This window comes from Fomitiporia mediterranea, assembly GCF_000271605.1.
Source record: "Fomitiporia mediterranea MF3/22 unplaced genomic scaffold FOMMEscaffold_7, whole genome shotgun sequence".
In the NCBI taxonomy this organism is placed as follows: domain Eukaryota; kingdom Fungi; phylum Basidiomycota; class Agaricomycetes; order Hymenochaetales; family Hymenochaetaceae; genus Fomitiporia; species Fomitiporia mediterranea.
Window position 1 is genome coordinate 731,372 of NW_006760392.1, and position 15,806 is coordinate 747,177.

The 15,806-nt window shown below is 38.4% G+C and overlaps 1 protein-coding gene across 1 annotated transcript; it reads left to right on the plus strand.

The window, feature by feature from the left end:
- Positions 1 to 673: 673 nt before the first annotated feature.
- Positions 674 to 5,058, plus strand: FOMMEDRAFT_20762 (uncharacterized protein). The gene is made up of 4 exons (XM_007267333.1): positions 674 to 1,660; positions 1,958 to 3,320; positions 3,386 to 3,524; positions 3,584 to 5,058. Exons 1-4 carry the CDS (start codon positions 728 to 730, stop codon positions 4,602 to 4,604), a joined length of 3,456 nt encoding a protein of 1,151 aa, XP_007267395.1. The 5' UTR covers positions 674 to 727; the 3' UTR covers positions 4,605 to 5,058.
- The last annotated feature ends 10,748 nt before the right edge of the window (positions 5,059 to 15,806 follow it).

The following is a 15,806-nucleotide window of genomic DNA, read 5'->3' on the forward strand; positions in this document are numbered from 1 at the left end:
TGTCCCGGCATCGCCTGCTGTTTCTGTTGCGCCGGCAAGCACTAGCAGTTATTTTGCTTTGCCGCGGGAGAAGGATAGAGATGCTCCACCGAGTGCGTTTAGCCATGTAATCGGATCGAGGACTACAATGCCTAAGAGGCAGGATAGTGCAGCGAGTGGGCGGAGTGTAAGTAGTGGTCCGAGTGGGAAGCTCAGTGTGCTCGTGAATGGTCGCGACGTCGAGAATCACGGTGCGAAGGACACGAAGAGGGATAGCGGGAGTGGTAGCAGTACATCATCAAGTAAAGGTGGTGGGAGTATCTTACCGAGTCCGCTCAGTGGGCACGTTTATTTCACGGCACCAAATTCACCTCTTCCTTCTGGGACAGGTACAGGACTGAGCTCTGCACTTGGTGATCGAGTTTCTTCGTCCTCGTCTTTGAACGCCTCTTCAGCTTCATCATCGGCATACCCATCATCATCTTCCCAGCCGAACTCTGCTTACCCTCATTCTCCGGCATATTCATACTCGAATATAGGTCGCTTTGCGTATCCAACCACCAATCCGCTCTCGTCTTCAGCATCGCCTGCATCGTTGAATTCGAATGGTTCTCCATTCTATCCAACCTCGGCATATGCTCCAACATCCGCGTGTGCTGCATTATCAATGCTTTCTACACCAGTATCTGGATCCGCTTCAGCTACTTCATCAACTTCATCTGGACACGTGCCGACCAGCGCAGTTGGAATGATCCCTATTGAAGAGAGTAATGAGAAACCAAGGAGACGACGCCAATCTTCGGTTCCTCCACCGAGTTATCGTCAACATCGACAACAGGATGGTGATGGCGGAAGTGACATTGGAAGCCCGCCGAGTGTCCCCCTTCCTCCGCTGCCTCCGACAGCAAAGTCAGATGCAAGCTTTGGGGAGTCAACTCCAAAGCCGACTCAGACCCAAACTCCTGGGACGGCGTCAAGCGTGCACTCTAGGGGTCCACCCTCAGTGAAATCGCTACCTTCATTGCGCTCTCGCAGGTCAAGCAAAAGTGCCAGCACTTACGAGCATGGCAGGCAAGAGAGCGGGGTGAGCGTTACGAGCTGTGGCAGTGGGATTAGCTCATTCAGCTCAGTGGCTCCGAGTTTCTCGGAATTTGGCGTTGCAACGAGACATAGGATCACGTCTGAAGGCGAACAAGCTAGCGAATTGAGGAAAAGCTCGACGGAGGATGGGCTTAAAGGCCGAACGAGGACTCCCCGGTCTGGCGCTTTTCCGTTGAGGATTGACATCCCCCCATCGTTTGCACAAGAGAAGGAACGACTTCAGCGACAGCAACAGCAGCATCAAATAGAGCGGGCACTTGGGTCAGCAAGGTCAGCTGGATCCGGTAACTCTCTGACATCGCCATTGCCTCGGGAAGTCGGTGAGCGTTTCTTGAGAGACCGGACAACAGAAGGGGAGAAGATGAACAGCCCGACTGCAAGTTTGTTTAGCATCGCGAGCGTGGTGACGACGCGCAGCGGGATGAGTGCGGCCCAGTGTTTAAGGACACGAGTGAGCGGTATGTTGGACGGGCTAGGAAATATGCCTCTCAACACGACCCAAAGCACAAGTCCGTCAAGCAATGCACCCGTATCGAGAACGAGCCCGAGTCCGAACTTAGGAGGGGAAGAACAAGAGGGGGTGAGTTGGTCGCTCCTACTGGACATTTTTATTCTACACCATAGCGATTCATTTGTTTCAACCCTACGTTTCGGACCCGTCTTTGCTGTCATTTTTCCGGTTTTTGTTTCGTTCTCGGCGCTTGCGCCATCGCTAGAATTTGATCCGCGCTTTAGCTGTTCCTAGGATAATTCTAAGCGACTTTTCGGTTGTATTCCTATACTGGTCGTACATTCTCTCTGGATGTTTTGACCCTTTCATTCTTCATTTTTTGCGGTCGTTCGTAATTGGTGCATAACTGACCTATTTCGTACACAGATACAGCATACGCAGAACTCAGGTCTGCATCCGCCAAATATGAGCGTACCGAGTGCGAATGGCGCAGGGCCAGGTGACAACCATGCCATGCTTACAGCAGAAGATCTCCTCGCAGAGTTGACTGCGCTTTCAGGAGCGCCACTGGGAGATGGAGATGGTGCGTTTTCGCCACCCGAACTGTCAACCAAGGGAAAGACATTCCGTGCAATGCGTGCCGATGTGACGTCGCAGGTGACCAGTCCCTCACTGGTGCACATTTCACTATCGGGTGTAGAAACGGGTGGAAATGACAATGACATGGTGGGAGCAGGGTCCAAGCTTTCGCCGAGTTTGTTAGGTCAGTTCCCTACCACTCCAACAACGCGGACGAGGCCACCCCCAAGCTCGTTTCCCTTCCCTAGTACTAGTTCCCAGTCTTCAAAGCGAACGCCAATGTCAGCATCGAGTTCGAGTTCGAATGGGATTACGAGAACGATGAGTCAGAGTCGTAGAAAACCATTACCTCCTGATCCACGTGGAGTGCGCTCGTCTGTATCTTCACTTGGTTCTGATGAGTCTGCCAAGAGCCGTTATTCTGCTTCGATCGCAGATGGTGCAATGGATGCTGTTCGAGGGCGAACAAATGGTGGACGAGGTAGCGATCGAGATGGCGCGACGAGTCCGGATATCGCAGCCATGATGTGCGCGACACCTCGTCCTGTTCTGCGCTCTAAGTCACTGTCGGCAAGGTCAAGTCGATCATCGAAATCGCTTTCGGCACGCTCGAGTTCGGCTAGGAGTTCGGTCAGGACCTCCGCCCGTCCTTCTCTTCCTGATGAGCGCGAGCGGCTCAAGGCTCTCGCGCGCGTGAGTGCTGTATCATCGTCTTCATCCACTCCGCCTCCTCGTGTGCCGAGCATCACGCGTAAAGACATGTCTGGGAGACGTTCTGGTGGTTCTGAATACTCCGAAGCTTACGGTGGAATTGAAGAGGACGGTGATGCGACTGTAGATTACGGTGTTGCGATTGCGCGGCATCGTGGCGCGTACGATTTGTCGCCTTCCCTGCTGCAAGTAGATGAGCGTCTTGAAAATGAGATGGACGAGTTCGGTGTACTGCGAAATGGTACAGATGCCACGGACTTCTATGCAGAAGAAGCGGAAGCAATGCTCGGCACTGAATATAACGGCTCTCCAGATGCTGCAGAAGAGGAAAGCGATAGTGATATTGATCTGCACACACCGTTACCGCATATTCTTCTTCGTGAGGGTGTATTGTCACCGCATTCGAAATTGCTCACCTCGACGTCAATGAGTTCCCTCAGCGCGCGCAGTTCTTTTGTTGACTCGGGGAGAGACAGCGTTGCGAGTTATGCTACTCATGGTGTGTCTTGTCTTTATACCCGATCCAACGAAAAATTTATTAATGCCGGATTTCTGCACTTTTAGCATCGCTAGGTTCTGTCATGACAAAGTCAGGGTTGTTCAAAGATGAACGCAACACGGAGGGGCGCCGGCGCCGCCATCGAGATGGTAAACTTCTCAGAGAGGGCCTCGGACTGACGACTGGTCTCGGTTGGAGCGATAGGTGCGTTAATGTCGCTGTTCCTCTCCTAAAAAAAGTTCTTATAAAGTACGATCATTTAGTGAGGACGAGGACGCACCTTCGCCGTTCACTGATCGGCTATCAAAACTGGCGCTGTCACGAAAGACAAGCATGGCTTCCGTCCAATCCTCGTCGTCTAAGAAGTCTCAAGTTTTTGCACGCTCGATCCCTTCCTCTTTGAAGACCAGGACTCCGTCGACTAATTTAACCCCGCCAAGTCTAGCATCGTCACTATCACGAAGCCCCGTGATGTCAAGTGAACGACAACTGCTGTCCAAATCAAATTCGTCCTTGAACTCGATGGGAGTGGTGGCGGAATCGGTTGGCAAGCGAACATCACCAACACCAACGAACTCAAGTGCTGCCAGCGTGCCGTTCCCGTCGACACCACGTGAAGATATATACGATGAGTCGGAGGGGAGCTTATTGTCCGGTTCGATCAGTCGCAGTCGAACGACTTCCAGAACACCCAGCAGTAGGGTAAAGACACTAACTGTAAAGTCAGTTAGGACTGCCCAGAGCACTTCACAGCTTCGTCCTCAGGCCACAGCAACCTTAAAATCTATACCGCCGTCTCGACTTCCGTCGACTGGAATGTCGACGCCTCGTCCTTTGCGCTTACCCGCACTTCAGCAACAAAGAGTATCGTATGTTGATACTGAGGAAGATGGTATGATGCTTCAGCCTGGCCAGCCAACACCTGGCTCCGGCTCAATATTGGGCTACAACCGCAACTTACATGATCGTCAACGTGCAGCACTTCTTGCAACTCCAGCAACTGCACCTAGCAAGGTAAATCCGTCTAGCCTTCCGTCGCCTCCATCACCCGTACTTTCTGCAAAATCGGCACCCTCAACCGCTACTACGTTTGAGAGTCGACGTACTTTCGGTTCTATGCTTGCAACGTCAACTCTACGTCCACCTACTCGGACTGTGAGTAGAGAACCCTCCCCGTCACGGCTATCCGCTCCCAGTACAAGCCTCGGACGACCTCGCACTGGTACTGGGATGGTGTATCGTCAGAGCTCGTTGCCAGTGTCCCCGGTTGGGACGGCAATTTAGTCTGTAGCATGCAATTATTCAGTTGACGGTCATAGACTTTCGCCGCTCCAACTACGGTCCGCAGCTCTGGATTTTATTCACGTTTTATACCCTTCACGTCAATGTATCTTCAACCAGCCTATGGCTATGATCTATACCACCACTCTTTCCCACATCCGAGCATTCCTTACGCATCTTAGTACATCGGTTTTTTTCTATTCGGGCTCGTCTCTTGGCATACGCATCCTTCCAATCTATCAACCATCTCCTTTCTCTATGGATAACATGTGACACTTGTTCTTATACGCGCCCGTCTGTATATTTTGCGGATTCAATCACATTTGCCTCCCCGTCACTTCTTTTCCTTCCCTCTCTCTTTTTTTTCTCTCGTCATCTGGAATCCTAAATTCTATTTATAGTCATTCAATATACCTTATCATCCTACCCTCGGTGTTTCTGTAATTCCTTACAAGCCCTCTCCACGCCCGCAGCATCTCGGTTCATTTTGTCATGTTGTTTGGATATAAACCGTCTATCTTCCTATCTGCTTCTCTCATTTTCATGTTTCGTCACTTCTATCTTTGTGCGGAACCTCGGATTCCACATCATCTCTTTCTAATTCTTTTGTTTCTCGTATCGTTTTGGCTTCGAGGATTTCTTTCTTTTTTCCCATTGTTTGACGGAAACTAGGATTTCTTTCTACAGTTCATTGGATCAGTTTGGTAGAATCAATTAGATGAATTTGTCTGCTTCTGGGATGAAATTGCAAGCACAAATACAGTCAGAAATCTTGAGACGAGACAGCAAGTTGTCGAGTGCATGCATAAAGACAACAGTAAACGGTTGGAATGTAATTTGTATTAAAATGCAAGTCCGATGAGAAATCAAACTAGATTTGTGATGGTGCAGTATCCTGAAAAGTTAGAGTGTCGCCAGATGACTCCAAAGCCTCTCCGTTTGTTGACCAGAGGAAAGTTGGCCAAAGGGCAACAGTTAATGGAGGGACAATATTAACTGTCTTATCAATTAAATAAAGAAGTGCCATACGCAATGTTAAACAGTACTGCGTCAAATTTCTTTTCGATCATCCGCCCACACAGATAAATTAAAAAATTGGCACCATGCAAGATTGATATTGAGAGTACAAATAAAACCTTGTTCAGTTTATATTGTATAGTGTAAAAGCGTCTAATGAAATGAAACAAGTAAAAGAATGAGAAATTGGGAACACAAGCGTGCCCACGGGGAGGTGTGTAATATCCAAATCATTGAGCCAATTACAAAAGTTGACTATCAAGTTATGTCCGTAACGTATATCAATACCAGAGTCCGAAGTGCACGACCATCTTTAGCAGCAACACGGAATGGGAATAATGTAGCAGCAGCTACCGTCCTAGAGTGGAAGTGATACAAATAAGTCTTCGGATGATGAGGAAACAAAAGAAATACACGACTTACTGGACAAGGAATACATCCACCACGAAGTCTCATAGCACCATTTCCGCTTTCCCCACCTCGTGCAGTCGTCATCGTCGAGGCAGGAGTTGGCTGTGTATTCACAACGCGATCAGCTTCGGTGATGTTTGTGGAACCAGCGCTGCGTAAGATGCTTCGAGCGACAGGAGGCTGGGTTATCGTTGGATTGTGAGACATGATGGTTAATGAGTATTCGCGATAGCGGTGGTTTGGGATGGATGAAGGACCCAAGGAGGAATTGGTGCCACCAACTTTATGTCACAGGGACCAGTAAAGGCTACTTAGATTGACGTCATTACACCGATCACACGAAAACACGTGCATCTAGACTGCGAACATTGTGTATGTAGCATGTCTCCAACTCCATGATTTTTCTCTGCAGGCCAACGTTGAGCTTATGCATCAATCCCTCAATCACTATTCCTTAACCAACAGTCAGTCAGCAGAATATCAAACCAGTGTTATAGGCTTCCTAGTGCTATGTACCCTAAATCATAATCAAAGTCTGATTGGCTTACATGAATGTAGTAATGTATGCACCTCTGTCACATCAATATATAGTTTTAAAATAAAACTAAATTATATTATAAGCCTAACAGGGTGATTGTTAACAATATTAATATATATAATCACATATTATCTTACTAAAAGTATTGTAATTAACTTACAAGTACAATGTATTACTTTTATAACTATTATAATCAATCAACTATTGTTACAAATAACTTATAATATAATTTTAGCATATTATAATAGGAGTTAAGTGCTTGTATCTCACATGTAATGTTGTAATAATACTATTAGTAAGTTTACTTGCTCTAAAACATGTTTTTAGTTTAATAGAAACTTTGTATATTTCTTACATTTATATACAATCATTATAATTACATTACAAGTAAAATACAAGTAGTATTTTAGAATGTAATGCTTATGAAATCATTTCATTAGATTACTTTTGCTATTATTAAATACATTTGTTGCGACTTTTTCGTGATGTAATCCTGATTGATATCTATACTTGGATCAGACCAGGGCCAGGGCCAGATTACAGCATCTACAGTACACACTTCTTTAAGATGGATCACTGCCTCATATATTGCTTACATAATCAAGTACAGAAGATCAAGAGTATATAATGACACACTTGCTCTTGTCACTCCTTTCCCTCCTACCTCTACTATCTCCCTAATCCTCTTCCCCCAACATTATATTGTCTCTTTTATTCTCTCCAGCCCAGTCCTCTACATACAAGCATCTTCCAGCAGGTACAGTACCTGCAATCATTTAGATAATAAACAGTACTATATTTGTCTCTCTGATCTGTTACTATAATGTCTGTACTAAGCCTCAGATCCTGTAACAATACAACTGAGCTGGCTACACCAGCCTTCATTGTAAAGTGTAAGCAGCCAGTCCACTTCATAATAACTTGTACAATGGTTGCTCATCCCTCTCCTCCCAACTTTTTGTCTCCTTTCCACCCCTCCTGCTCCTTACTCTACTACTTGTGTTGCCTCTCCTTCATTGTACTCCTTTGTTTATGCTTGCCTTCCTGTTTGCATTTTTATTCACACATCTGCATTGTAAACTAATACTGAATGACTTCTTCAATGTTTCCATACATTTGTATACTTCCTACTCTGTAGTACAAGTAACAGTTAACAAGTGTGTGCTCACAACAATACTAATATACAACCACTCCTATAGTACAACCCTCTCTTTAACACTATATACACTCTCCTTCCTCACCCATTCTATACTTAACATTACTCTCTACAGGTCTACTCTACATGTATTTACATTCTCTAGTGTAGCAGATAACACTATATTAAATAGAAGTAGTAGACTACTACTTACCCCTCTTAAGCTGAGTCTGTCCATACATTCCACTTTGCCTTCTCTGTTCAAGCCAGTATGTGTTAGGACACAAACATTTATCAGTATATATAGTGTGGACCAGGTGTCAAGCCAAGCTTGACATTGTACCCTTTTGGTGAAGAGGTTCTATGTATGGTCCACTATATATAGTAATCCCTCACATAATGTCAAGCTTAGAGCAGTCAGGGGTTCAATCCTGATGTAGGGTTGTCTGTGAGCAAAAGTATTAGGCTGAGAATAAGCTTCCTAAAAGGGGGGGAGTGAATTTCTCAGTTGCTTAGAATACTGGGGCCAGGACTCTATATTAGGATATCTCTCCCTACCTCTAAGGACTGTCAAGGTTAAGCTAGAAATAGTAATCTTTGGGGTCAAACTCTATATACTGGTCATGTGAGGACACATGACTCTAGAGAGGAGAGTAATGTTAGAACACAAACATTTATCAGTATATATAGTGTGGACCAGGTGTCAAGCCAAGCTTGACATTGCACCCTTTTAGTGAAGAGGTTCTATGTATAGTCCACTATATATGGTAATCCCTCACAGTATGTCCCAGAGATACACCTTTACAATCTACAAAAACAACTCAGTTTACTACTCCTCTAATTGTATGTCAGTCAGAATATAATCATATACATACTTTAGTCAGAATATAATTATATACATACTGATACAGCTTTGTCTACAGCCTGAATCAACTCATTCAACACTCCAGATCTTAACCTGTATGTACTACTCACACTTACTATACACTGTCACAGTACATCCACCTTTTATCTCCTATTGTCACTTGCTAACTACTCTAAACCTGTCTAACAGGTGCAGTCTCAACCTCTACAACCTGCTTGACCTCATCCTATACACACACACAATTTGACTTACAGGTCCTGAGTAACCAACCAACCATAGTAACAAAGACTACATTAAACAGTCTGAGAATGTATTCATCCTTTTCTGACACAAATTCTACTCACAAAAGAACAAGACAGAGGCTGCTAGTAGTGTAGAGGTTAGGACTGTAGAAATAATGTATCATTTATTATTTTGTATTAAATAATTAAATATAATTATATTTTATTAATTATTTGATAAAAAATTGTATCCAAAGTAAAAGGAAGCAATTCAAACACTTGTAATAACTTATAAGTATTATAAGCAGATATTATACTTTCTCAAATAAATAAGTATGTCTTAGTCTTGTAATCTTAGAAAGTGTTATAATCACTTTTATAACTTGACAATTTATAAAATTATAATAGAAATTGCTAAGTTTTAAAAGTATTCTTACTTACTTATCTAACATTGTACTATCATTACTTAACCTTCTAGGAAGATTATATGTAATTGGACAAATTTTATAAAATATATAAAATATATGAGATTACAAGTAAGTACAATACTTAAGACTTTTTCATAATGTAAAAGGTATGTTATTAGCAGACTGATCAGTAAAGTTCCTCTTAGACAAATGAGTAACAATAATAAATTTAACTTTGACAATGAATGTTACTAATCTAGAGTAAGGAACTTCTGTAAATCTGTTAGTGTGTTAGATGGTGATCACAGACTAGTCTGACCAACACAAATGCTAGGGTACTTGTGGCCTGTATCAGATAGAGAAGAATAATCAATTAGTCAGGAGTATACTGAATGGCTAGTAGAGCTGATACTGGATCAGCTTTATAGCTATAACTAAAGGAGAACTAGTGGACACACTGTTCTGTAACAAAGTCTGTAATGTGAGTGTGTACTAGAAGATTTCAATTTGATACTATTACAGAGAAGCTGTTTGCCATCTTGTTTTGATTCATTATACAATAATATTTACCTGTACTAATCATTAAATGATTATCAGTTCAGACTATAATACTTACTAGCTAACTGTATATATGTCTAGAGACATTACTCACCCTATCCACCTACTTATTATCTCTAGTTCTACAGCTTAATAATATAATGTAATCTCACAGTTTCACTAGCCACTTGATTACATAATACTCTCCTATTTAAAGTCTTGTATACTCCTTGTCTTGTCTTATCAATTCTATTCTGTTAACTGTTCTGTGTCTCAGTATAGTATTAGCTTTACTTTTTTTTGAATGTCTTAACCTACTAGTCCTATAATTGTATAAAGGGACCATATCAGACTAGTGTTACTCAGTATACACTTGGTGCCACCACAGTCAGCCAACTAGTTCTCCTACTACTCAAGATCTTATACATCTGCTTCATATCCTAGCACTCTCTCCTAACCTTCCTGTCTAGTTGTGTTGTTAGTTTATATAAAAGTAGTAATAGACTCAGAGTTGCACTTTACAAGTAGCTTAGAGGTAAGTCACACTAGTAGGGGTTCAGTAGACTCTACTGTTACTCAGATTGGCTTTATTGTCTGTGTATTAGCTAGTTTATATACTATATAGTATGGATTGTCTTGGATATATGTTTTGATTAATGTCTTAGTATAATAACACTTTGTAATGAGACAGTTCTGTACTGTATAATACATATATGTGTATAGTAATACATTAGATACATTTATTCAAAATAAATGTTAACACTCCCCTCTCAAACTTATACTAGTTGATCAGACTAATATAATGTTTGATACTGGTTTGTCTGTTGCTTGCATTCATATTCACAATATAAATGTTTAGTTCAATGTATTCATTAAGTCCACTGTGTGCATTTTGTTTGTCTGATTATAATGTTTGATTAATTATTAAATCAATCATATGTTTACTTTGCCTAGGAGACCTGTAGGAATCTCTTCAGCAGTTTGCATTTGTATTACTATGTATACAACAATTATTATTACAATTGTTCTGTTTGTTTCTCTCTTTAATATTAAGAGATTGTTTGTTTTGGCTATGTAGTTTAATAGTTATTTGATGTTCTCTCAATTGTAACACTTATCTATCCAGTAATATTAATTACTATTTGATTGGATAATATGTCACTCGATTGTATTGATTGTATTGTCTGTTACTTGTATAATATTATTATGTATGATGGAATTCTGTTTTGTTTTTACTCTTTGTCATACAATCATTAATCATAGAAGTAAAATGTATTTGTTTGCTATGATGCCCTTTATACATTATTACAGTTTGTGTTCATACATTGTCATGTGTGCTTTATGCATCACTATGTATATGCTATGCACATTCAGTAATAAACTGATATTCTGCTATAGGAATGAAGCTTTGCATTGTTCTAACTTTGTAGTATAGATGCTTAATCTGTAATTGCCAGATTGCTTCTCTCTGAGGTTATAAGGTATTTCTTTCATTTTAACATTGGTCTGTACATTGTGTAATGTGTTTTAGTGTATAATATCATATATTATTTTATTTTATTGTATCCTGAGTTAATTCACAGTATGCTGTATTTGTTCTTTAACAAATCTGGTATGTTTTTGTCATATGTTATCTCTCAAACAATTTTATAACATGTGTTTGTATTATTTATTACTATAGTAATGCTAATCATGGATTTTCACAATTGTAATCCTAATATTCAAGCTATTACTTATGTTCCTTTGCCTGTAACAATTGTAATATGTTCACATAGTTTGTGACTATTGTTTTATGACTTTGTTTAGTTAATATAATACTTTGTACAATTATAGTATTTGTCTAGTGTTGTATCTTGCTGCTTTAATAAGTTGAGTTAGAGTACTTTGTGTCTCTTTTTCTTTATATTGTATTAATAGATATGCTGTTCTATATCTCATTGTTGCATTTGGTAATTCTAATACTTTTTGCATTTATATTCATTGTTACAATGATAGCAAATGAATTGTTCACATGTTAATTGATTATATAGTTGTGTAGAATCAATAATATTAGTGTCATAGTTCTTTACATACTATTCTTACTGTCTTGCCTGGTTTAATATATGAATTATGTTCAAATAATGTTTGTATTATCATATAGATATGTTCTTTATCCTTTTATATATGTTCCAAGGTATTATTCTTGTTATTCATCATTTTATTCATCATATATAGTATGAATTGGTGAATTATCTTGTTAAATGACATGTTATTTGTCTCACATTGCTTCTGCTTCAAATGATTAATGTTTTGATCAACAGTATGTGTGTTAATTCTGTCAATTCTACTGCTTTTCCCTTTTTGGATCAGTATGAGATTAATGTTTCTGTATCATAGTTGCTTGTACAAGAGTTTCAGGATATATACTATTCCTTAGCTTCATTACTTTGACTATTTGCTAGTCACTTGTACAAATAATTATATATTTTATTATCTCACTCTTTCAATATTATTTCATACCTTAAGTATTGGAAATCTTGTGTAATGTGTGATCTTTAATTTTCAATGTAACATATGTTCTGTTGTAGAAGATGTAGTTCTGTTCAATAGTTCTGTATAATTCAATATATACTAGAGATACTTTTCCACTTGACATTGTTGTATGTAGCATACTTCTCTGTGTATATATTAGTGATTTGTAATATAATTGTCTGTTATAAGCTCAATAGTACTGTGTGAGGGTAATACCTTAAAGATATAGATAGAATGACTCATACATTCATTATATTGACATTGAATTCTTTGTAATGACTTGGTAAATATGTTTTGTAAGATATGTAACATTGAATAGTAATATAGTCAACATTTCTGCATTATTTAATCATTTGTTTATAGTGTGATTGAATGCATATAATTACTCCCCCTCAATTTGAGAAGGTTTCCTTTGAGTAATTGTTTTGTATATTCAATTACTTTGTGTTGTCTGTTTTCTTTGTTTTATTTAACTGTTTGTTAGTTGTATATATGTCTAGTAGTTTATAACTCTTTAATAGACTATGTGTTTGACTGTCATATTGCATACTTTGTATTTGTAGCATATGTTTTTATTTTACTCAATCCTTATGAATTTAAGGAGAGTATTATAACATTAGATATTATAACTTGGATGTTTTCAATAATTAAATATGAATATATAGTCATAGTCTATATTTCAATGTGTTGAATGAATGTTATTCACTTTTAAATTGTATTTGTGTTCATATATTTCATTGTATTATAGATATTTATTATCCATTTTCAAAATAGTGTCAGTACTCTCTTAGTACTATTACTGACATGAATTGTCATAGTGTAGTTTCACTCACTCTTATGTATTTACTGTTATCCTATTAATAACAAAAGTATTAGAGCTGTGTTAGTGTGTGTCTGTTTCTGCTCATTCTGTTATTCTTTATGTTGTAGGCACAGGCTTCAAGTAAGGCCATTATGTTAAGAATACACTATAGTGAACTGTTTTACCTGCCATTATGAGCTGGGTTGACTGTAGATACTTAATTGTGAATAAATATCTTTCTGCTATAATGTTAACATTGTATACTAATGTTTTTGAACATGTTTTCGTTTGATTAATACTATAATCATTTATATAATAATGTATCATCTGTAATCATTGTTTTAGTAAACATTACTGATTGTTTTGTTATAGCATTTTGTGCTTGTAAGCTTTGTAGATTTGATATAAGCTTCATAATTTAATATTTTGTACTTCTGGTACAAGAATTGTATTATTTATTTGTCTGTAATGTATCATCACATTGATACATATGTATTTTTAATCATATTACATTGTTTGGTTTATGTATGATAGTATTAATATAGTAAAGCATTAGTTATCTCATTATAGTTTGTATTTTTATATTATTTGTCATTAGTGTTATGACTTTAATTGTTCATGTATCTACATTATGTTTATTTCATTTAAATAGTTTGTATTAGTTATATTAACTTAATACTTCAGTATTATGTATATCCTATTATTAGTATACATACTATTGTCACAATATATTTGTAACTATTGTCTGTTTGATTTCATAGTTGTATAGAGTATATTACTCTTATTGTTTGTTCAAAGTAGTGTATAACAAGAATCATTATATTATTGTTTCTCATTCATTATAACTTTATGTTAGTAACAGTGTAGAGGGGACCTGAAGGCTCAGTAAGGGGACTCAGACTACAACTATCCTACACAACAGAAATACAGGATGTAAGTACTAGAACATAGTCAGAACTTGTAGAACAGACAGAAAGAGAGAGTAAGACAAGTATAGAGTATATAGAGTAAGTCTAAGAGTGTAGGACTATCTAGAGTAAACAAGATTAAGATTACTAGACTAGTCTGATCTTGTACATGTATATATACTAAACTACACAAGAGTACTCAGGGAATGATGAGCCACAAAGAATAAAGAATGAGAGGGTCAAAGATAAGTGAACAAAGAATGAAGGGGTGGATAAAAGGTAAGAGACCTTAGAATGAACAAAGAATAAAGGGGTAGACAAAGGAAAGGAGTAATAAGATAGAGAGGGGTAGTAAGAGTCATAGAGAGAATTGGTCTATATATAGTCTATATACAGTATACTTAAGAGACAGAAGTCCTGAGGTCTAGTATGAAAGAGTGTAGAACTAGTAGAACTAAGAGTGTAAGAGTAGTAAACTGTAACATTACCCCTCCTCTAAAACTAATCATCCTGATTAGTAAACATTAGACTTAGTTAGTAGCTCAAACATAAGTCAGAATGACAGAGTTTGGAAATCTGTAAGGTAGAGTTAGTGTAGAGTACTTAGATGAAGTTAATAGAAGTCCTAAATTGTATTAGTAGTATAAGTGAGATTCTTAGCAGGTTCTTAAGTGTGTTCTTTAACTAAATACTCTTTCTAGTAGACAAGGAACTTAAGCTTTCTGTGTACCAACTTAGTATCTACTATATACTCTACTTTGTATTCTAGTTCAGAACTAATAAGTTCTAGTAAAGATAGTAAGAGTCTTTATTATAAAGGAAAACTTAGATTATAGTACTAAGACAATAGAACCTTGTTAAACACTAGGTGTATGTACTTCCAGGTTGTTAAGAGTTAGAGTTTGTAAGTAAAGGTACTAACCTTCTTCTTAATAATAAAAGGTTCAAAGTACTTATTGTCTAGCTTCTTTATTAAGTAATCTATAGTCAAATTAGTAACTTCTAGTATTACTTTGTTACTAGACTAGTAGTCCTTAGTTACAGACCTCTTCTAATTGTAAGATATACTTACTTTACTAGTCCTAATCCTTAGGAATAGTAATAGAATAAAGTATAGAGGGTAAGACTTGTAGACTTGTAAAGTGAGAGGGTAGAGGAGTCCTACTTTAGTTAAGTTACAAGTATAGTCTAGTAGGTTAATAGTAGAGTACTTCCAAGTACTAGGTAACTTAAGTTGATAAAACTATTTTTTAAAGGCTAAACTAGCCTCCTTATATACCTTTTACTAGAGTAATGTTACTCTAGTAACTTTAGTAACTCTCTTTACTATTGTTTCTATAAAGTAGAACTAGCTAATCTTTCAGACTGTATACTATACTAGTTTGTGTCTTCTATTAATCTGCTAACACTAGTTTGTGTCTTCTTGTATCCTAGATTAATCTTCTAATGACTCCTTTACTGTATTGTTATGTCTTCTATACTTTCTCTCACTCTTCTAATAACTCCTTATGAGTCCTCCTAACTAGTTATACTGTATAAGCTGTATAATACTTTTCCTATAAAGTAGAGCTCTCTATTGTTCTGTAGTCTTCTTATGACTCTGTCTGACTCAACCTGTACTTCCTATACACTAGTTTGTAATACACTTTCTTATAAGGTAGTTTTGACAAGTGTAGCAGGAGTGCCCCAAGTACTCTCTCTTATTGAGACATCAAGCAAGTATCTACCTTATATACTACATAGTGAAGTCCGATAATCCGAGACATTCCAAGAGCAGTAATTCTACATAAGGCAATTAGGGATTTCCTAATCCAGAGCACAATCTAATACTCCCCTTCAAGCATTAATTAAGA